The 23,089-nt window shown below is 37.7% G+C and overlaps 1 protein-coding gene across 1 annotated transcript in view; it reads right to left on the bottom strand.

The window, feature by feature from the left end:
- The window catches only part of LOC135478286 (sperm-associated antigen 1-like), a 29,342-nt gene that overhangs the window by 4,855 nt on the left and 1,398 nt on the right, over positions 1-23,089 (bottom strand). The window contains 18 exon segments of the mRNA XM_064758561.1: positions 632-721; positions 2,369-2,476; positions 3,011-3,308; positions 3,854-3,934; positions 6,039-6,213; positions 6,771-6,919; positions 6,922-7,274; positions 7,276-7,338; positions 8,671-8,764; positions 9,396-9,477; positions 13,253-13,352; positions 14,666-14,724; positions 15,864-15,988; positions 17,057-17,130; positions 17,396-17,512; positions 18,563-18,647; positions 20,621-20,695; positions 21,786-21,911. Coding sequence (XP_064614631.1) covers positions 632-721; positions 2,369-2,476; positions 3,011-3,308; positions 3,854-3,934; positions 6,039-6,213; positions 6,771-6,919; positions 6,922-7,274; positions 7,276-7,338; positions 8,671-8,764; positions 9,396-9,477; positions 13,253-13,352; positions 14,666-14,724; positions 15,864-15,988; positions 17,057-17,130; positions 17,396-17,512; positions 18,563-18,647; positions 20,621-20,695; positions 21,786-21,910 — 2,253 coding nt within the window. The 5' untranslated portion in view covers position 21,911.

The following is a 23,089-nucleotide window of genomic DNA, read 5'->3' as shown; positions in this document are numbered from 1 at the left end:
TTTGTATGTTTTTTTTTTGTTTTTTTTCATTTATCCACTCTAAAGTGGAGTATAGAACGCTTTGCCCACGACTAAACTGAAGATTTTGGCCTGATTCTGAGAGTCCTGTTGATTTCAGAAAAGTGTTTTGAGGTTTGCTTGGAAGGTAGGTTGATATCCTACTGGAAAAATGTTCGTTCCACCACCAAAAATGATATGACACTTACATGCCTCTAAAAATGAACTTTTCTGACAGAAACTGAGGTCATTTACCACATCAATGTTCACATATTTCAGCCATCACCATTTTATAATACTTCTTTAAAAGCCCCTATCTGAAGATGTACACCATCACTCGATTTAACAAAAATTATTCTATCAGATATAAGCTGCAGTAACAAAAAAATAATATGTTTAAACTAATGTGAAATTTATCACCTATACTTAGCCCTAAAACTGTTCTTTCCAGGCAGATTTCAGGACATTGGAATGTGAAAGAAAGCATTTATGTGTACCAAAGTCACACTGGTAACATTTTTCTACATGTCACGAGTTACATTTCCACCTGTCAGGGTTTGTCACAACCAGCCAGAGACTAATGTACAAGTAACTAGCTTTAGTAAGCCGATCAGAAAAACAGACAAATGGTTACCTTCCTGGCCTGGGCTCTCCTGAACAAGGCTTTCACGTTCTGAGGCTCCAAGTCCAGTGCTGTGGTACAGTCAACCTCAGCCTTAGCTGGCTGAGAATAACAATAATGTTGTTTCATATATAAGCAAGTCTTAAGCAATAATCAATCAATCAATCAATCAATCAATCAATCAATCAACCATATATAACCCAATATACATCACAAGACTTCACAAATAATCAAACTTGCTAGACAAACACAAATTATCACATATTTCAACATACCCTAATTCTTCAAACTCTTTCATATAAGGCAGAGCAAATTTCAGTGCGATTTATACACATTTTTAACGCGATTTTGGCGACAAAACTACACTATTTGAGTTTTAATGCCTTCAGAATATGCTTGAATAAACACATTACAGTATCTATTTGTTAAAATAAGGAATTTTAAAATTTGGGTTCACCCATGCATCTTCATTGGTCAGCTGACTGGTTAACTGCATGTAAAAACAGTAATGCCAAGATCAATAGGCTTTCTTGATATTTTGTGCAGACCCAGCAAATGTCTTCAGTCATTGATGAGCGCATATAATATGCACACCCGCAGTCTGAAGTCCTTACTTTTAAAGTGAATGTTGGCATTAAAAAGTATGTAGCTTCAAAAGTATGAAACGTGATGGGACAAACATCATGATACTCAAGATGTTCACTCATGTTACAATAAAACTAGAAATATGAAGAGGGTCAGTTGTGCGTGCTTATATTTATTTATTTATTTATTTATTTTACTGGTGTTTAATACTGTGCTTAATAATCTTTCACTCGTAAGGCAACAGTCACATTTAAAGGTGGAGGAAACCAGAGTACCTGGAATAAACCACTGACCACTGTCAGGTACCTGACAAACCTTCCCACTTAAAGCTCTAAAATTAGCGTAAAATGTTAATCAATCACCATACAATGTACCTACAGTACAGCTCACGCTAAAAGTCGTCTGTTTACTGCTCGTATATCGCTCCACTGGCGCATGACAAACTGTCTCCTGAGCTGTGTTGGAGACCAGCTGAGGCGCGCAGGATTATTGTCAAAGGTGTGAATATATCTGAGTCTTCTGACGCATCCTAGTTAGTTTGCAAACATAGGTGTAGTCCCCTTGTAGTCAGCTATGTGAACATGTACTAGCCGTGAAAAACGGAGAGTTTATCTTGCAATATGTAACCTACCTCACCAAAACAAAATCAGTTCATCAACTGGATTAAGCTATTTAATTGAGGGAGTAGATACGGATCAAATCATTGATTGGTATTGACAGTCAGTGTACTAGTCTTAATATACATTTATGTTATGCCATACAGAACCTAGCAGCAGATATTTTCTACCAAACTCAACAAATCTACCCGACTCTCTTGTGAATAAAGCACCGCAGGCCTCCCGTCTAGGACATCGCCCCAACACAGGCAAACAGTCTGTTGAAAGGAATCTTGGCCAAGTTGTTCAAAAGTGTCTTAGATAATACTGGTATTAAGTCACATTAGATAGTGAAGAATTTTCCAAACTGAACAGCCAATACAGTTGTACAAAGGCCAATTGAACGGTAACAGATTTGGTTTATATTTAATATACTGTTACACCATTAATGTCGGATTAAGTAAACAAATGAAGATTAAGTTTTAAAACACATTTGAACACCCGCGCCTTAGTTTTAATACTATCATAGTGACACAGAGTGGAATCTGAACGTAAGACCCAACCCTACCTCGTTCAGTCTCAGGTAACAAAGGGCACGATTGGTGAAGCCCACGGCGCGTGCAGGAAACAGACGAACGCAGACACAGTAACACTCCTCAGCACTGCGGAACTCTCCCTGCAGAACAACAGCGGAAGGGTGACAACTTCAGCTCAAGTGGTTAGGAGTACATGTGTTCTCTCATGCTGCATATGTCATTAAGTTTTTAATAAGGGCGAGATTTGTTAAGTTTTTTTAGTTCAGAGTAATCTCCCCTTACAATGGTCATAGGTAAACACTATAAGACATATTAAAGTTTGAGCCCGTTGTGCAAAAGGGTTGTAAATATAATAGCTGATTGTAGCCTGAAGAAAGCAACTTCCACTGGGACCCCAATGTACATACTGGTCTGTAAGCCACAGTCATCATAATTTAATACATTTAAAAACGCATTGATGGAACCCCCTGTAACTATTTATTGAAACTCCATGTTAGGTATAAACATTACCAAAATCTGTAGTGCATGCAAATACATCAGACACATTAATACTATGGTATACTCCTCTACATTCCGTTGGAAATCATTAAAAATTAAACAGAAAGCAGATCTCTTACAAATGTCAAAAATGTTGAATTTAATACGTGGCAGGGCTAAATGTAGGTCTTTCATACCTTTTGAACAAGTTGATTGCCTTCAGCCTTTTTACTGTTAAACTCCTCCTCAGGGCTCAATGGTTTGGATTCTTCCTCTGCTGTTTTCTCCGCCATGTTTGCAGAGGCCGTAGTTCCTGGACTAAGGTCTGCATTGGAGGGTGGAATGTCAGGAGACTGGAGGGTGGAAGATGAGCCTGGTGAAGATGGGGAGGACAAGCTCTGAATGATCGGAACATCTGACGATAGCACTCTGGGTATTTCTGGAAGCTTCTCGCGCCATTTTGGTCCATCTTGTTGCTGGAGCATTTGACTACTCCTATGGCATCATAAAAACAGCAAAATGAAATGCAACATATGTCCCGAAATTCAGTATAACTGTTGTTTTCTGGTACGTATTTGGTTCAATACTAAATGCTATTAGCAGTTAAATTAAACAATTCCTGAAGCTAAAGCTTTCAACACAAAAAGTGATAAGGAAAAGTGTTTTAAAAAAATGAACTCAAGCACACAGTTCTATGAACGCCATTCTTGCCAAAATATTGACAATATCTTTTTTTTTAAAATTTCGATAAATTTGCACATTGCTCTTTCAAATAATTTGACATTTAATGTATCACCACCTGCATTCCTAAAACAGCAGGTTAATAAAAAATTACATTTGCTTTAAAACGAAAAAATTCAAAAGAATTCATCACTTTTAACATGCGAGCTCTTCAAATGTGCATGAAATTATATTTCTAGCCTTCACAAGAAAACAGCAAGGTGCCGCAATTCTTCACTTGCCAACAAGATTACCTCCCTTGAATAGACACCGAGGATTATTACACTTAGTTCCCCTTAAATCATGGACGTACCACTTACCTACTGGCCCCCTGGAAGGCTATGTCATAGCTGTTGTCAATACTCAGGACATGTTTGAAGTCTACATATGCCTTACTGTACCTGAAAACAAGATGCATCATGGGTAATATTATTTACTTATTTTATTTGATGTGGTATATTTCACCAAAAGTATGGTATGTGAAAATGCACATTATAACAGAATTAAAATTATGACACATTTGATACCAACACTTAAGTTTTCCTCATAAGAAATTAATCAAACACCACAAAAAAACTATTAAGTGGCTATATAAGGAAGTTAAATCAATTAGAATCAAGCAAAATGTCTCGTTTGAAAAATGCCATTAAACTTCAGGTGATTCACTATTTAGCTTGTCAATCTGAAAATTTGCATATTTCTGCGTTTTTACATTTCAGAGAATGAAGACGGTATCAAGAATATTTCACTTACTGTCATTTTTCAACCTTTTCGCACGTTTGCAAGGTGTTTATTCCAGCATATTTTAAAGGCATTCAGGGATTCACAGAAGTCTAAATTTTAACTACCGCAACCTCAAAATTGAGTTTTTCTCCTGGTCCAGATTGAGTTTATTTACATTTTAAATACCGTCTATAACCTGGTATTGAGATTAGTTCCACTTTAGCCAATGGCAATTTTGTGAACGTAAAAGTGAGAGAGGGAGAGTTTAATTTCATTTGAGGTTCATTTCTCATCAATGATTTTATTGCTGATACATACACATACTTTCACAAGTATATTATCCTGATCAGAGATACACATTGTATAATAAAACAGTTACAAACCATGGTGATGCATGTTCAGTTTGTTGGTTGTTACATTACAGGAAAGAAAGAAACTAACAAACATTATATTAAAAGTAAACATGTACAAAATACAGAGATAAGGCTTATCCTGCTCAGAGGTTTATAATGAAACAGTTATAAACCATGCACGTTCAGGTGTTGCTTGTTAAAGTTTGTCTTGTTAAGCAAGCAGTGTTTATGATGTTAATGATTCCTCCTTTATCAGAAGGATAATTTTTTTTTCATTATCAAAGCAACACTCAAAAAAACACTAGAAAATCCTCCATACAGGCACATTGTATGTTGAGTGTAAGCACCCAATGGAGCCCTCACCTGAGGTCACTGAATAGTGTAGCTTTGGCCTCATTTACATTGCCTGTAAAACACTTAAATTTCAGGAAGAGGGAGCCAAGATCCTGTTGTGTCACACGAAGTTTGACAACATCAACCTTGTCCCTGTATATCAACTTCCCTGCATGGATTTGGAAAACGCACCAGCCCATTTAAGTGCCTTTACTACGGCTTTACTACAACATATCAGTGAAAAGATTTTTCTCTCCACCCTGGCATTACTGGGTTGGTGACTGTCAATGACAGCGCGGGAAAGCCTACCAATTATATGATCCCGGACATGCTTTTGACGGGAGAAAAATTATCCTTATACACAACCTTTTTGCTTAACATGGGATGTACCAAACAGTACATTTCTCGCCCCTAAACAAGGGGCTCAAGTGGGGGGCCTCAAGCTGGTAAGAACATACGGGTTAATGCCAATCTTAAAAAGGAGGCACTCTTGGGGGTTTGATGACATAAGTTTGAAGCAAACGCCTTTCTGTTTTGAGTCTGTTATTACAAAATTTAAGATCTACATGAATCAATTTTAATTTGTCATAACGATAACTTGGACCTGACAGATATACAACCATCCTTCACTAAACTAAGTTGAATCACAATAGTAAATTCACCCAGCCATCTAGATTCAGTAATTGATTCAAACAGGTGCCTGTTCCCTATATAAAACCAATACATGTGCCTGCTTTGTATTGTTATAGCACAGTACTTTGCAATGTACACTGTAGTTTTTGATACGAAGAATCTGTAAATCTTACATAGGATTGATATGATGGAGGTCTGTCTCAACCCAAATACACAGGTGCACAAATTGCACTGGAAAGTTGCTCTCACATGTAAAAAAAAAGGTTGAGGAACTAGGGTATATGATAGGAAATGGGGTTAGCCCAGAGTAAGCTACTGCCTCGTGGTACTTCACAAACTTCCTGACTTACCAATACTTCTGCCAAACCAGCTGTAAAACAGAACTAAGCATAATGACCCAGCAAATCATAATGAATCATAATACAAATAAGCAAATAAATAAAACTTCTGTAGACGCCCTTACCTCTCTGTGGTTTCGTAAGCCTGAGCTCTCCTCAGAAGTGGTTTAATGGAATGAGGTACACGACGCAGGGCCTCCGTGCAATCTTCAATTGCTCCAGCACAATCGCCCACCTTCAGCTTACATGCGGCTCTGTTACTGTGCAACAACGACAGGTTGACGGTTTGCTCCTTGCCTTCTGTCAGTGGAAGATAACAGGGAAGTGGGGGAAAAAAATGTGCATTTAGTGGTTGAGGAGAAAGCGTGAAAAAATGAGACAACTATGAGAAAATGAGACACCTGTGAGAAAATGAGACACCCGTGAGAAAATGAGACACCTGAGAAAATGAGACACCTGTGAGAAAATGAGACACCTGAGAAAATGAAGCACACATGAGAAAATGAGACACCAATGAGAAAAAGACACACCCATGAGAAACGAAGTACGCTTGAGAAAACGAGGCACACACACAGAAGAAAATGAGACACACAGGAGAAAGTGAGACAATGTAAGAAAACAAGACAAAGAATTTAAATATTTATGATAAATTTTTCAGGATTTTCCTATAAATCTGGCAATAAAAATATGGGTATAAAAATATTCTTGTATTTGACCTTGACATGTGACACGCAAGTATTCAGCGGTTTTGCATTATTAAAGCTTAATCACACATGCCAAGACATGCCAAGATTTAGTGTAAGGATCACATGACAATACTAGCGGAAATGCCCATAACCGAGAATATAGACACTTACCTTCAACAATCAAATCAATGGCAGTTGTGTACTTCGCAATGGCATCTCCATACTGGCCACTTCTGAACAGGGAGTTGCCCAATTCTCTCAGTTCTCCAGCTTTAGTGGGCAGTGGGTGCTGGATCAGGACTGGACGGGAGAATGACTCCTCCCAGTGCCTTCGGGATTAGTCATTTCACCAGTGCTTAACACACCACCGTCTGCAGTATCTTCTTTTGCCGACTCACATTTGGCCTCACATTCAGTCTGGACTTCCCCTTCATTTTTACTTTCACTATCCGATTTACTTTCACTTGCGGATTTACTATCAGTTTTGTACTCGGCTGTATCAGTTTTGTGTTCCGTCTCTGTGGCAGAGTTATCAGCATGGCCATTCACAAGATCTGAGTCCGTCTCCACAGCCTGTGTTGTCTCATTAATGACTGGTGTAATTTTGTCCCCTCCTTCCTCTTCTGACTCGCTCCCTTCCACCTCTTCTATCATCATGCGTCGTCCTTTCTGCTTCCCTCTCTTCTTTTTCCTCCTCCTCCTCCTTTGCTTTGTCTTTCCCCAGCTCTCCTAATAATTCCTGAAATGAAAAATATCCCCATGGAGAAGCCGAATCTCAAGCTTTTTCAGGATGCCACACCCACGAAGACACTAGGCATGACACTACTCAGACACACTGAACTTAAAAAAGATTGGTCTACACCATAAACTAGGACAAAAGCTAAGAATTTATTCTTTTTTCTTTCACTGTTGTTTGAAGCCATATTCCTGGTTTTTCACTATACAATTGTGGTCAGTTTTATGAGTGGAGAAAACCAGAACCCAGGCTAAATCAACCAACCATTGGCAAGTTAATGACAGTATTTTTCACGTGACATACAGATATATATCCTATATTGGAGGAAGGCCAGAGATGATTTTAACAAATGTTAGATTGGGCAAACCAGCACATACGAGTATTATGGAAGCGATTTCCTGCGCCCATATTTTCACACTATAATGCTATATACATGCAATATCTACACTTATGTTAGTTTGTAAACTGCCTTTTAAAATAATGATATTCTGAGAATGGCGTAAACACCAATCAAATAAATCAATAAATAACTTCAAAATGATAGACAGTGTAAACCTTTCTTTTCGGCCATGGAACCCTCGCCGAGTGATGTCATACTGTAACTATTTGCCTGGGATTATGCATTGAAAAGCCCTGCAAAGCACAGACAAATCCACTACCCACTGTGTGCTTTTACAGAAGCCAAGGTATGACAAGCTATAATTATGCCTACGTGTAAACTTTTTAGTTAAAAATCCTGAAATCATATAAGTAAAAACAGTTTTACAAGGAATATTTTGAAAGATAACAGAGTGGTATGAAATCCTGAAAAATCAAGTACCAGCACAGCGACAAGACGATGCCATGACTAATTTTTCAGCCACATACTGGCAACCGCAGATGACGCAAACCCGTTTGCATCTGGTTTGTAGGACATAAATTGGACTGACATTCACAGAAAGATGGTAGCACCAGTGGAGAATCTCACTTGAACAAAGCTTGAATGTTATTGAATACAAACAGCGATTGGTAACTCAGGTGTGAACTGAGCCGCCTGGTGATTGGTTACTCTACAGCATTGTGACCTCTGAAGGGCAAGGCCAGCAGATTCCTACAGTCGGTGTCACAGCCTTTTTGTTTCAAACAAGCAAGTACAACTTAAGCATTCCGGGAGTCAAAATTTGGACTCTCTCTCTCCCTTTTGTTTGGCCTTATCATGGTGATAACCTCCTCCTCCTTCAGTATTTGCTTCCTGCAGGCCTCTGCCTAATTGCTTTGGAAAGTTCCTCCTCACGACATCACAATGAAGCAAAAGACTTGACTGACACCAATAAAAACCAACCTTGGCACGTTTACTTCATTTGGCTCCAACTCTAAAACTTTCTCAAAATCTCTCTGAGCCTTGTGGTAATCCTTTAATCCCTTGTACGCTGTGCCTCTGCGCAAATGGCTACAAATACAAATCACGAAAAGCATTACAAATACAATATTGATGCAAACATAAATTTTTTTATGAGATGAGGCAGCAGTGTTGGGGGTTTGAACCTGACGACCTTTGGCACTGTTAGTTTTACACCATCAGACAAAAGGGGGATTTCAACCTTGCCTGCTTATAAAGTGACCAACCCCATTGCATTTAAAAAAAACAAATTTGTGGGATAAATTGATTAAATCGATATCTGTTTGTCGACAAACTCAGGAATTCTTCAGTTTCAATATACAAGTTGAATATGATCCATACATGCAGGATGATGAGTGGAAAAAGAGTGTCAAGAATGTTATCGCGTATGCATAAATTAGAAAACATTTTACCAAGTTCAAATTATACCATCTATTATAGATATTTGTGTACATTTACCTCTGTTTTGATGGGGGTTTTTTTTCTTTTGTTAGTTTTGGGGATTTTATTTTCTTTTTTTCTCTGTGATAAAGGTTTTATGCCATCCTCAAGTCATTGAAATACACATATATCCCTTGTACAGTGCCATTCACGTTTATGGGCATTATGGGTGGAATAAACAGGAAAACCACTGCATTCTGTCCTTTCAAGTCCTATGAATGTGTTAGCACTTAACATTTACTTACCTTTAACATTATCCGTTTCTTCTTCAAGGACTCTATTACAATCAGCAACAGCCTCTGGCCACTTTGACAGCTTGATATCTGAGAACGAAACAAGACACATTCAAATTTCTGCTCACCAAACTAAATAATACTTATCCAATTACTGAAGACTATTAGATATTTCCTCACTACAGGTTAGCCAAGTTATTGCACGGGAAAAATTTACACAGGGACTTTTTCACTTACATGAGAGTCAGGTTTACATGTGCATGGAGTAATGCCAGCCTAAAGAAAGGGTTTATGTGTCCATGGATTAATGCCAGAATAAAGAATTTTTCACTTACATGACAGTCAGATTTTATGTGTGCATGGAGTAATGTCATAATAAAGAATTTTTCACTTACAGGTCAGTCAGGTTTATGTGAGCATGAAGTAATGTCAGAATAAAGAATTTTTCACTTACAGGTCAGTCAGATTTATGTGTCCATGGAGTAATGTCAGAATAAAGAATTTTTCACTTACATGACAGTCAGATTTATGTGTGCATGGAGTAATGCCAAAATAAAGAATTTTTCACTTACAGGTCAGTCAGGTTTATGTGAGCATGGAGTAATGTCAGAATAAAATTTTTTCACTTACATGACAGTCAGATTTATGTGTCCATGGAGTAATGTCAGAATAAAGAATTTTTCACTTACAGGTCAGTCAGGTTTATGTGTCCATGAAGTAATGTCAGAATAAAGAATTTTTCACTTACATGTCAGTCAGATTTATGTGTGCATGGAGTAATGTCAGAATAAAGAATTTTTCACTTACATGACAGTCAGATTTTATGTGTGCATGGAGTAATGCCAAAATAAAGAATTTTTCACTTACAGGTCAGTCAGGTTTATGTGAGCATGGAGTAATGTCAGAATAAAAATTTTTTCACTTACATGACAGTCAGATTTATGTGTCCATGGAGTAATGTCAGAATAAAGAATTTTTCACTTACATGACAGTCAGATTTATGTGTCCATGGAGTAATGTCAGAATAAAAAATTTTTCACTTACATGACAGTCAGATTTATGTGTGCATGGAGTAATGTCATAATAAAGAATTTTTCACTTACAGGTCAGTCAGGTTTATGTGTCCATGGAGTAATGTCTGAATAAAGAATTTCTCACTTACATGACAGTCAGATTTATGTGTGCATGGAGTAATGTCAGAATAAAGAATTTTTCACTTACATGACAGTCAGATTTATGTGTGCATGGAGTAATGCCAAAATAAAGAATTTTTCACTTACAGGTCAGTCAGGTTTATGTGTCAATGGAGTAATGTCAGAATAAAGAATTTTTCACTTACATGACAGTCAGATTTATGTGTGCATGGAGTAATGTCAGAATAAAGAATTTTTCACTTACAGGTCAGTCAGGTTTATGTGTCCATGGAGTAATGTCTGAATAAAGAATTTTTCACTTACATGACAGTCAGATTTATGTGTCCATGGAGTAATGTCAGAATAAAGAATTTTTTCACTTACATGACAGTCAGATTTATGTGTGCATGGAGTAATATCAGAATAAAGAATTTTTCACTTACAGGCCAGTCAGGTTTATGTGTCCATGGAGTAATGTCAGAATAAAGAATTTTTCACTTACAGGTCAGTCAGATTTATATGAGCATGGAGTAATGTCAGAATAAAGAATTTTTCACTTACATGACAGTCAGATTTATGTGTGCATGGAGTAATGTCAGAATAAAGAATTTTTCACTTACATGACAGTCAGATTTATGTATGCATGGAGTAATGCCAAAATAAAGAATTTTTCACTTACAGGTCAGTCAGGTTTATGTGTGCAATGGAGTAATGCCAAAATAAAAAAATTTTCACTTACAGGTCAGTCAGGTTTATGTGAGCATGGAGTAATGTCAGAATAAAGAATTTTTCACTTACAGGTCAGTCAGATTTATATGAGCATGGAGTAATGTCAGAATAAAGAATTTTTCACTTACATGACAGTCAGATTTATGTGTGCATGGAGTAATGTCAGAATAAAGAATTTTTCACTTACATGACAGTCAGATTTATGTGTCCATGAAGTAATGTCAGAATAAAGAATTTTTCACTTACATGACAGTCATATTTATGTGTGCATGGAGTAATGTCAGAATAAAGAATTTTTCACTTACAGGTCAGTCAGGTTTATGTGTCCATGGAGTAATGTCAGAATAAAGAATTTCTCACTTTACATGACAGTCAGATTTATGTGTGCATGGAGTAATGTCAGAATAAAGAATTTTTCACTTACATGACAGTCAGATTTATATGAGCATGAAGTAATGTCAGAATAAAGAATTTTTCACTTACATGACAGTCAGATTTATGTGTGCATGGAGTAATGTCAAAATAAAGAATTTTTCACTTACATGTCAGTCAGATTTATGTGAGCATGGGGTAATGCCAGCCTAAAGAAAGGGTTTATGTGTGCATGGAGTAATGTCAGAATAAAGAATTTTTCACTTACAGTCAGGTTTATGTGTCCATGAAGTAATGTCAGAATAAAGAATTTTTCACTTACATGACAGTCAGATTTATGTGTCAATGGAGTAATGTCAGAATAAAGAATTTTTCGCTTACATGACAGTCAGATTTATGTATGCATGGAGTAATGCCAAAATAAAGAATTTTTCACTTACAGGTCAGTCAGGTTTATGTGAGCATGGAGTAATGTCAGAATAAAGAATTTTTCACTTTACAGGACAGTCAGGTTCAACTGTGCATGGAGTAATGCCAGCATAAAGAATTTCTCACTTTACATGACAGTGAGGTTTATGTGTGCATGAAGTAAACTGGAATGCCCTCAGCACAAGAACCCCCTCACTCAGACAATGACAGCCACAACCAACAATGAAAGCTGTATATGACCTAATGACATCAATTGTCTGAGGCAAACCAGTAGCAAATAGAGCAGCGCTATAGCTGAATGATCTAATCTAAAATAGGCTCAACCCTTCTGCTTTTGCTGAAATGGAGACCATAACACATTTATATGTACATTGCCATCTGTATATTTAGTCATGCAACATTTAATTTGAATCACAAGTTTCGTATTTGATGATCACATTCTGAAATGGATCAGGGCAATTTTAGTTCCGGAAAATGTTTGAGCTCCACAACTGCTGTCTGTCCAAACTAATCAAGCTTTAATAATTTAAACTAACAAGTAAAATAAACACAAATATAAAGGTTTACTTGTACAAAGTTAAGTATTCATACAAATTTTCTTAATTTACAAACTTGAAAGCTCTCAGAAAGCATCACTCTGAGTTCCATTTTATAAAATTTCTTTATGCATTAACAACATCATCTCTAAAGTAAACCTGGCCCTCTGGATGCCCATATTTTTTCCTTCATCACAAATTTCTCTTGTTCTACAACACGATAAAACAAACTGGTTATGCATATTTCATTGGTGTTTCATGCTATACTCAGGATTTCACTTATACGACGGCAGCCAGCATTATGGTGGGAGGAAACTGGAGCACTCATACATGTATGCTTCTATTTATATGAGATCAACAATCTCTCCGTCCCATGAGTCATTAGGTGTGCGGACATATACTGTGTCTCGCTGTAGCACGGAGAGTCTATGCTGCCAAAGTGCTGCCTTCACTGAAGTAACATTCCTGAAAACACCACACATGACACCCCACCCGGTCAAATTATACTGACACCTGGCCAGCATGTCCTGTTTCCTTTCTCTAACCTCTTGCTGAGCAAAAAGCGAGGCTGCAACGGGTGCCATTTTAAAAAATCTTTGATATGACCCCACTTGGGTTTGATCCCACGTCTTGGACATACGCACTGGTAATAAATGGTGTACTCACAGGCCAGAGCTCTGTTGTTATATGAAGCAGGGAGGGGAACACACTGTATGCTGCGGGTGTAGTATACCACAGCCTCCAGGTAGTCATTGGAACGGAACGCCTGTAACAGCCATCAGAAAATATCTACATGTAGCCGGTTTCAAATTCATGAATCTCCTCCCAGATTAGAGTTCACTGTAAATCTTCAATATTTTCAAACGTTAAAACAGTTATTTTACAGTGGAATTTATCTATACAATTATAATAAAAATGACACTAAAATGATTTGTTTGAGTCATTAAAGATGCAAGCTTCAGAAAACTGTGCAAATTATTTCTCTAAACTCCAAAATATTGGTTGCAAAGGTGGTTTAGAAGGTTGATAAGTTAGGGTATTTATTCATCAGACTGCTGTCTAAAAGCGTATGTGTGCTCAAGGACGGTTGAACCTCTGTGATAAGGCAAACATTTTAACCGAAAAGGCCAGCAAGGATCCCGTTCTTAGTTTTGAGCAGGTTTTTTATTTGTTGGCCAACACTAAACCAGGAACTTTAAAAGTTTTTTTCAAAAATTGTTCTTGATACATGGATTCATTTCTGTGACAACAATTTCGCTGGTCAAGTACAGGGTTTCAAACATACTCCACACGGAGCCTGTGCAGCTCTCTTCTCTCAGTACGCAGGTTTCCAGATGTGACGTTACCACAACAGAGTGACGTCCCTTTGTTATATAACATCGTCGCTTTACAGCACAGTAGGGTCAATCTGGTAATTTCAACATGGGGTCGTACAAAGAAAATAGAGTACTAATTAAAAAGCATTAGACTGATCTTCTGAATTATGTTTTTGGATGGATTTGGGTTCCCAATATTGCAAAAATAACGATGTTATCCCGGTACGTTGATCTAAACACGATCAGAGCCATGTTATGAGATAGGCAGTTAGCCCTACCGTGCCGTAAAGTGGCGAAGTCATTTTGCAATAGGACGTCACTCTGTTGTTGAAATGACGTAACTCGAAAACTGCGTATTTACATCACTGCCACCACCAGGCCGGTTTGATTTTTGGAACCTGTGCGCAGAAGGCAGGCTTGTGTAGGCTTAGCCTCACCATTGATGTCCTCGCATCGACCTATGATTCATTAATACAATTGTGTCACATGACCGTTTGAATCACGCTGAACATAATTTAGAGAGAATGCATTTTGTATTTTCTGACATCACTTACTGCCTCCTTTTTATAAAATGACCCCAGTGACCCTGGCAAGGGTGGCAGTAATGTAAAGCGAATGTAGAGAGAGAAACATGCACTGTACTAAGGAGTATGCTTTTCAAGGTTAGCGCTTTGGTACAACTGTAGAGTGAGTAGAGTGGTTATTTGCTGATGTTTTAACAACTGCATTTCCTGATATAAGATGGAGACACTCGACTACAAACCTCATTTCCCTTGTCTTTTTCTCTGTTAGCTCTGTTAGTTTTTTCTTCATCAGTTAACCCTACAAAAATATAACATAATACTATACAAGTACAACAATATTCACTCATTTGATTGGTATTTTTATAGGCTGTACTCCAGAATTACTTCACTCATTGAGATGGTGATCTGGTTTATGGGCAAACGACTGCAGATCTATACAGGTACAACATTGCTCAGGTAGAGTGGCAGGGACACCAGCAGGTCATGGACTCGTACTTATCAAACTTAAGGCTTCAAAGAAAAGACAGCACAAGATCAAATGTACATATTTATCTCATTAATGTATCCCATAGGAAGTTTTAAAAGCATAACGTTATATTTTTTTTCTAGTTCAAACTGTGCAAAATCATGCACATTAACACCAAAGGGAAGTCTCTAGTTCAAACTCTTGCATCATTAAAGGTAAACAAAGTCGTACTGTACCATGTGACCTGTCAAAAATGTAAGGCAACTATTGCGAAATCACATTTACAATAACATGGACATCTGAAAAAGCTTTGCAAAAATGTTAGAGTCAACAAAGGCTGGAGAAAATTGAGGAACTGAAAATTTGTGAATGTTTGTGAAATTTCTAAAGAAAAGAGGAGTCATATGTGCCTCTGGGAGATGGTGAGACCAATGATTAGTAAATTAATGTCTACAGAGGTTGTCTAACAATTTGCACAGGTTACATGATAAAGGGGGACTTTTTAAATTCAATGAGTGAGTGAGTGAATGAGTGCTTTGGGTTTAACGTCATACTTTTTCAGTCATATAACGACAAAGAAATCCTTAGATCGCATGTAATGTGCTCTTTTATGTAGTGCTACTTCACTGAGACGGCTTACCAAATGCAAGTACACACCACCCACCCACCCACCCCCACCCCCCCAGCAATTACACTGATACGGGTCAACCAGTCATTGCACTATCCCCTTCATGCTGAACACCAAGCAAGAAAGCTGCAACTTCCTCTTTAAAGTCTTGGGTGTGACTCGACCCAGGTTAGACCCTGGAACTGTTGCTCCCGTTTAAATTCAATAAGAAAAGAATTTAAAACTCAAAACTCCCCTATTGCGCTGCCATGCTATCAGTTTTTCCAATCAGGCGTGAGTTATAATCGAAAATGAAATAAATAACATCAGGACTACTGATATGTTGCCACCACTTTTTGCTAACCTGAGACGTCGATATCTGCTTTGAGGTTTTGCGGGAGAGTTGACTGCCTTAGTGCATTATTAACATCAGCCACTGAAGAGCTGTCTTCTTTCTCCACAGTTTCTAACTCCTTATCAACATCAAATCTGAAACAATCAACAAAATACCATACCAGTTTTTAGTTTGTTCTTGAACAAAAACAAATGCTGTAACAAGATGCACAAAGCCTTTCATTCGCCTAGCAGCACAGGCATAAGTTTGTAGAGTACAAGAGCAAACCAATTCACTTGATATTTGCCGTGATACATGAAAATGTTAGATTTGCAATCTGCAACTGTTTTTATATACAGAGCACATTATACATTTCTTGAAATATTTAACTTCTTCCCTTTGTCAATCTTTAAATATAAACAGCGCAATTGTCAGAAAGACATTATTATTCTACCTTCCCAATAAACTTTAAAACACCTTTCTATTTTATTTGTTAATCTGATTGGCGTTTTACAGCATTTTCAAGAATAGTTCACTTATACAATGTCGGCCACCATTATAGTTGGAGGAAATCGGGCAGAACTGGGTTTGGGGAGATACCCCAACAATCCGCAGGTTGATGGAAGACCTTCCCTGAGAGGAAACCAGCATGAGCTGGGCTTGACCTCACAGAGACCGCATTGGTGAGAGGATCCTGGGCCATTGTGCTCCGCTGGCGTTCTGACCACCTCAGCCACAGAGAGACCCCCCCACCTTCCTGCCCCCAAATAACTATCAGAATCAAGCAAAATGTGCAATGAATTATGGGTGAATCTTTTAAGTATTTAATTTAAATTAAATTTAACATATTTCATTCAAACAATTTGATCAAATTCCTATGAAGAACAAAGTATGACTTTTTTGTCCATGCTCACCAGATGTCTCTATTTTTGATGAGGAAATTTAAGATTCTGATGATAAAACTGTGCCATTATTACAGCAGTCAAGCGTTTGGCTTGTGTTTGAACGGCAACAAAAGTTGGCATTCAAGATTTGTGCACAAACTTTCATTCATCTTCAATGGAAAAGACTTCTCAAATATTTTTAGGTCAATTCCACAAAAAAGTTTGTACAGTTTCATGAAAATGTTCAAGAATAAAATGGCAAGTTAAAAACAAGATCCATACTCGTCATACTTAAGCTGAGTTCAGGTTTACCTTGCATAACTCTAAAAGAACACTTACCTGTCCCATTCTCTGTAATCCCTTGGCTTCACGGACTTGGCCGTCTTCTGCTTGCTTGTACCATCATCTGAAGGCTGCAATGTTAAAACCACTGACATTAAAGCTTTATACTTGTTTGTTTTCTTTGCATTTTAACATCCCATCTCCCAGCACTGCCAGGGATACGATCACGCTGTTGTACACATCACCCTGTTTCATGGTACTCCAAATCATACATGATTTCAATACAGCACTCCTGAAATCTCAGAGAAAACAAACTTTTGAAAAATCATTAAACGAGGATAAAATTTTATGGATTTTACATGGAGTTCATTTAAATTCCACCTACATGTATCTTACCTTGACACTGGTGTTGACTTTCGTTCCACTGCCCCGGACTGGGGGTAAGTTATCCCCACAATCAGAGGGCTTTGAATGTCCCCTGTTCTCCAGGTTTTTCATTTCTGTTGTGAAGTCCTACATACAGCATAAAACAATAACAAACTTACATGCTTTGCACAACAGTCACAGGCTATCTGCATGTTGAGAAGGGAACATGGGGATTTATTTATTTGATTGATGTTTTACACTTGTACTCAAGAATATTGCACTTTAATAATACTATGGCAGCCAGGATCCTAGTGAGAGGAAACCAGGCAGAGGCTGGGGGGAAACCCATCACCATCCATAGGTTACAGCAATCACCTGCACCTGATTGATTTAAACTAACATGTATAACAGGGCACCACTTTGGAATGTCTCAATGTGCGTGATTTTGCTTACTCTGAACTGCGATATCACGGTTGAGCTACATCACAAAAAACAAAAAGCTGCACTATATGAACTTCCTGTGGAATACAGGATATATGCATATCATCTAAGCATATATACACTGTGTTGTCTTTCTTTTTTTTAAAAATCCTCATACACCCTTTTCAACATGTGGATAACAAATTTGTCCTTCAGAAAACCATTCCTGTGTATATATTATATAAAGCTGGGTTAAGAAAAACCAAAACAGCCAGAGCTGACAAGATGTCCCAAGGACGTCTACTATATAAAATGACACCTATACACTGCACTTCTGCTCGTCCGTCTAAATATTTTATCATTCTTTTCAAAACTCTGCTAACATACTGCTAGTGATAATACGTATATATATATATATATTTTTAAATCAACACCTGAGTTCTGCAGTTAAGTGGTCAGCATGACATCACTGTTTCTGCATTGTATGCAAGCTCAGGTATCCTTAATTATGGCAGCTTTTAACAGTACTTTTCACTAATATCTTCATTAAACATAAACATAGTTCAGAAGGCAAATGTCTCTGTAATACATTCATACAGTACAGATTTGTAGTATAATCATATCCATTGCTGTTAGAACTCAATTTTGTGTAGACAAGCAATTTAACCATACCAAGAAAGTCATAATTTATAATAAAAACATGAACTACCTTTGAATAGGCTGATACAAGTACATAAATTCATTTTTTCACCTGCCTTGCCCAGCTACCTAACTCACCTTTATGCCATCACTGATGATCTCCCACTCTTCTTTATCCAAATCACCCGGCTGAGCAGCAGGTTTGTCTTTCCGTAAAACGCGACTGTTTGCATAGAAAAAGGCATACTATTGGATTTCCCCAATAAAAAACATATTTTTATCAGTTTAGAGAGAAACTAGCTTCTCAAACTACACATTTATGCCAAGCAATAACCCATATAAACATTTGAAATATATAAATGAATGAATAAATGATTATGGTTTTAAGACATGTGTAAGAAGCAGTGATGATGATACACGTACTGTAGTTGTCCCTGAAATTCACGGAAAATGAACGGGTCTGGAATAAAACTTTTTTCTTTGGGAGTTACCAGCTTGTGATCCATTCAATAATTTTAACAATTATTTGGATAGGTGATGAATGAAAGTATGGACATACGATCTACTCTGTGCCTGATAGATGCCCTATCAGGGCCATATTTAGAAAAAAAAATATTGTTCTGTTCTCAAAATATAAAGCATAGTGAGTGAACACATAGATATGGTTTGACTGCTATCTAGTCCAAAATTTCAAACTGAATTTTTTTTTTCCAGATTCAAAATAAAATGAGAATTTATTGCTTGATGTGAAATACAGAAATTGGTCCACTTTCAAGTATTATACAATTTTTGCAGTTGGAAATATTTCTAGAAAGCACTCTTGTGATAAAAGTTTATAAATCATACATGCAAACTGTTTTGTTTTGCATGTGTGTTACCGCATTTGTATGTATGTGTGTATGTATGTATGTATGTATATACAGGGGTTCGCAGAAGCCATTTTTCCACATACCAACCACCACTTTTTGGGCGAAATCGAGTCTTTTTTTGAACTGTAACTGAGAAAATTGGCCGTTTTTGTATCCACCGACTGCTTGAGATATTAAAACTGAATATCTTTGCACATTATTATACTTCATTGATTAAAGTAATTATCACTACCTCTATATGAACTCAAGCTGGCCCTCTAGTTGATACTGCAAACTGATAATTGGCACTCATAAAGTTCACAACCTGGAGCATCAGTTTAGATTGGCTAAAACTCAAAACATGAGCAATTGGTCTTGACGTTACTTTTAAAAAATATTCACTGGTCACGAATGAAGACAGAATGGTCATGCTTTAACATGTGGTTGTCACTTTCAGTCTTTAAAAGGCTATGTCAAAAATGAGCTAAAGAAAAAAAAAAGCAAGCAGAACGACTGAAAGCCGAAGTAGGTCAAGTTATTCCTAAAGACTGATTTGGCAAAGACCAAAAAAGCTTGCTTTATGTCATGTTAGATTTCATACACCCCTCCGCTTCTAAAAATTGCCTTCTTAAATCTAATTAACACAGAGGAACATGAGGATTTCTGTAAAAGGGAGATAACTCGTAACGCAATTTTTCTTGTGTTACATACACAGAACTGAAAAAGGAAGTTCACATATTTAATATACTGCCAAACTACATCATCACAGAAACCTTGATGAAAATTCCACCAATCATTACAAAAATATTAATTCAACTACAGAAACTTAGCATGTCCTCACTTAACTTCATAGGTTTAGCCACACTTCGAAATCATGGTGTCTCATGTGAACCTTTTTTTTATATGTTCCCTACGCCTACCATCATGACCATCGGCAGTAAGCATTATGGTGGGAGGAAATCAGGCAGAGCCCAGGGAAACCCACGATCATCTGCAGGTTGCTGGAAGAATTTCTCATGTACGAGTGAAGAGGAAGCCAGCATGGGCTGAACTCACAGTGATCACATTGGTGAGAGCCTCCTGGGTCAGTTTGCTGCGCTAACACGCTAAGCACTAGGACACGTAGGCCCCCTATTACCCAGGTGATCTTGACCATTGCGAAATTCACTAGTATCAAATACGTCCAATACAGGTGAAAATAATATTCCGAAGATTCCACTCTGCCCTTGTACAGTGTGCACTACAGCGAATTCTGACGATCCAAATGACCAAAATCAACCAATCAAATAGCACAAAATTCTCAGATGAGTTCCAAAATGGCGACCAGGCGTCCTGTGTTATCTCTCACCTATCAGGATTCAGCTGTTCTATCTTCTCTTCACACGTCCTCTCCAAGTCAGGATATCGTCCCTCATCTCCAGATCTGCAGGTCACAGATGTGTCAAGAGTTAAAATAAAGCACACGAAATTTTGCTACAATGCTATGCTTATATTTCATGGCATGTATTCACTTCAGGCCACATTTAAAAATATGTTGGTTGAGGTAACCTAACCCACCCTCCCAAAATATGCTTTACTGTGGTAATTTTTATATTATCAGAGATTATAACAGAAATATATAACACAGCCCATTACCTTAAAAAATTCTTAAATATGGCTATAAACAAGTATCACATAAATAATGCACTGCTGTATCTAGCATAAATTTACACATTTTTCAAAAATTTTTGCTTGATTTGATCCATTCATCCACTGTAAAACTTAAGTGTTGGCAACTAAAGTACCATTTCAGGCAGCGAAATTTGGCCTGCCGGCGAAACCCAGAAATCGGTTATGTCTTTTCCGCCTCGCCTAACCGATCATTCGGTTACGCCACGTATGTTTATCAACCCGATCGGTTACGCTAATTGTTTACGTGGTTTATGTTTCAGGCATCATTCTGGATCATTAATAAAAGTATTCAGCTCAATGTTATGTTTGTTTTTCTTTTCTATATCTAGCAGCTCATACCTTAAGGTTGGTGAACAAAAGAAAGAGAAATTTTACACTCACACGGTGTTTCAACGTTGTGTGTTGCCTGGTTGGTATTTGACTCCTGTGGCACATTTTTACGTGAAATTCCGTTATACAGGCTTATATGTGAAAAGATAAGTCAAAATAAATAATTTGAGTATTATCTCAAAGCCTGTAAAGCATATATGAATGATTACATTTCCATGTGACCAGCACAGGCAGCTGGCTGTGGCTGACCGCATACTGGCCGCGTTGTGATTATGAAAGCTGTTCAGTCCAGTTTATCTGTAGTTACCTAATGCACACTGACTCTAAGGACGTTCTCGATGGACAGTTGGCCTAACCGATTTTCCGGTTAGCCAAATTGAACCGCACGTAACCGTTGCGCGACCGACGGTTTCGTTCGCGCCAAATTTCGCTGCCTGCATTTTCAGACGTTTTATCTGTGTTTCTGAAAGTGCATTTTTACAGAAAACAAAGCTTTATGTGAGCTGCGGTACCTTAAAACCTTGAGGATTTTCTCAAGTTCCTTGACATCGCTGCAGCCCTCAACATATTTGTAATCCAGGTGTGACAATGGGATGTCATATTTCTTTGTCCTTGTTGCTCCACACATGTCCGCCATTCTGAGCCCGAAACAGAACAAAGACAAATGAAAACTTACTTAAGTTCACAACACCTTAATGAGACAAAGAGTCCTAAATTAGTCCTAATTATGTCTGAGTTGGAGACTCAATTAAGAGCGGTGGGATCAACATCAGTGAAAGTAGCACTCAACCTAAAGTGTCATGTTTTTATTGAAACACCATCACTAAAAATCAATAAAACTTGAATTTATTTCTATAGAAACAGCAAATGGTAACTTATAGAAATGCACATATTCAGAAAGTGTAATCCCTATTAACGATAACACTGTTACTTAATCCACTTTCCAAATGACATCTATACCTATGTGATATATCCCCCTAAGGGAGTGACGTCGTTTATGACCATCAGAGGGGTAATGCATGTTCGCTGTAAAGTCTACCGGTCAACTACCTTCTATTTTTGTGGAAGGCCTGTTGGTCGAGTGGTCTAGACAGTTGACATGTATTGCTGGCTATTTGGTGCCTGACTCTGAGGTCGCTGGTTCGAAACCCTCAGTGGTCTCAGCCAAATTTCAGCACTAGAATCTGTGCTATATTCAGAAAGTGTAATCCCTATTAACTATAATACTGTTACTTAATCCACTTTCCAAATGATATCTATACCTATGTGAACTTCCTAGTTTATTAACACTCCTGGATTGCCTTTGTATTTCCATCCCAACTTTTAAATGTCACTCGAACAAGTTATTTGCCATCATCATGGAGATCTTCATAAGAAGTGTTAATAAACCAAGGAGTTGTATATCCATAAGAATGCCTTGTCCAGCGTACTTCCATCTTAACTAAATGCCACTCAAACAAGTTAACAACCAGGGTAGCCTAGAGTAAGATGAGGTGTGAAAGGTGACTGCCAGCCCGCATTCCTTGTGGCTGACGATAGCCACAATACTCTTACTATTACAGCCGGTTGTTTAGAATATGGAAATAATAACTCCTGCACTTCGGGAAGGAAAAACTGGACTTTGTTTCCTTTCTTGGTTCACTTTATTGTGGGATATGCCTCATCCTTTGGCTTTCAGTTGTAGTGTATCTGGTAGACTGAGTGAGTGTTATTTCTCCCCAGCCTATGAGTCCTTTGAAACCGAAGGTGTTTTAAAAGAAGTCTGGTCCATATTTTCTCAATCTGTTATATTTTACTTGGCTTTGTGTGTAAGTGA

The sequence above is a fragment of the Liolophura sinensis genome, chromosome 11 (assembly GCF_032854445.1).
Source record: "Liolophura sinensis isolate JHLJ2023 chromosome 11, CUHK_Ljap_v2, whole genome shotgun sequence".
NCBI classification, from domain to species: Eukaryota; Metazoa; Mollusca; class Polyplacophora; order Chitonida; family Chitonidae; genus Liolophura; species Liolophura sinensis.
This window is presented reverse-complemented; position numbering and strand designations above follow the sequence as displayed.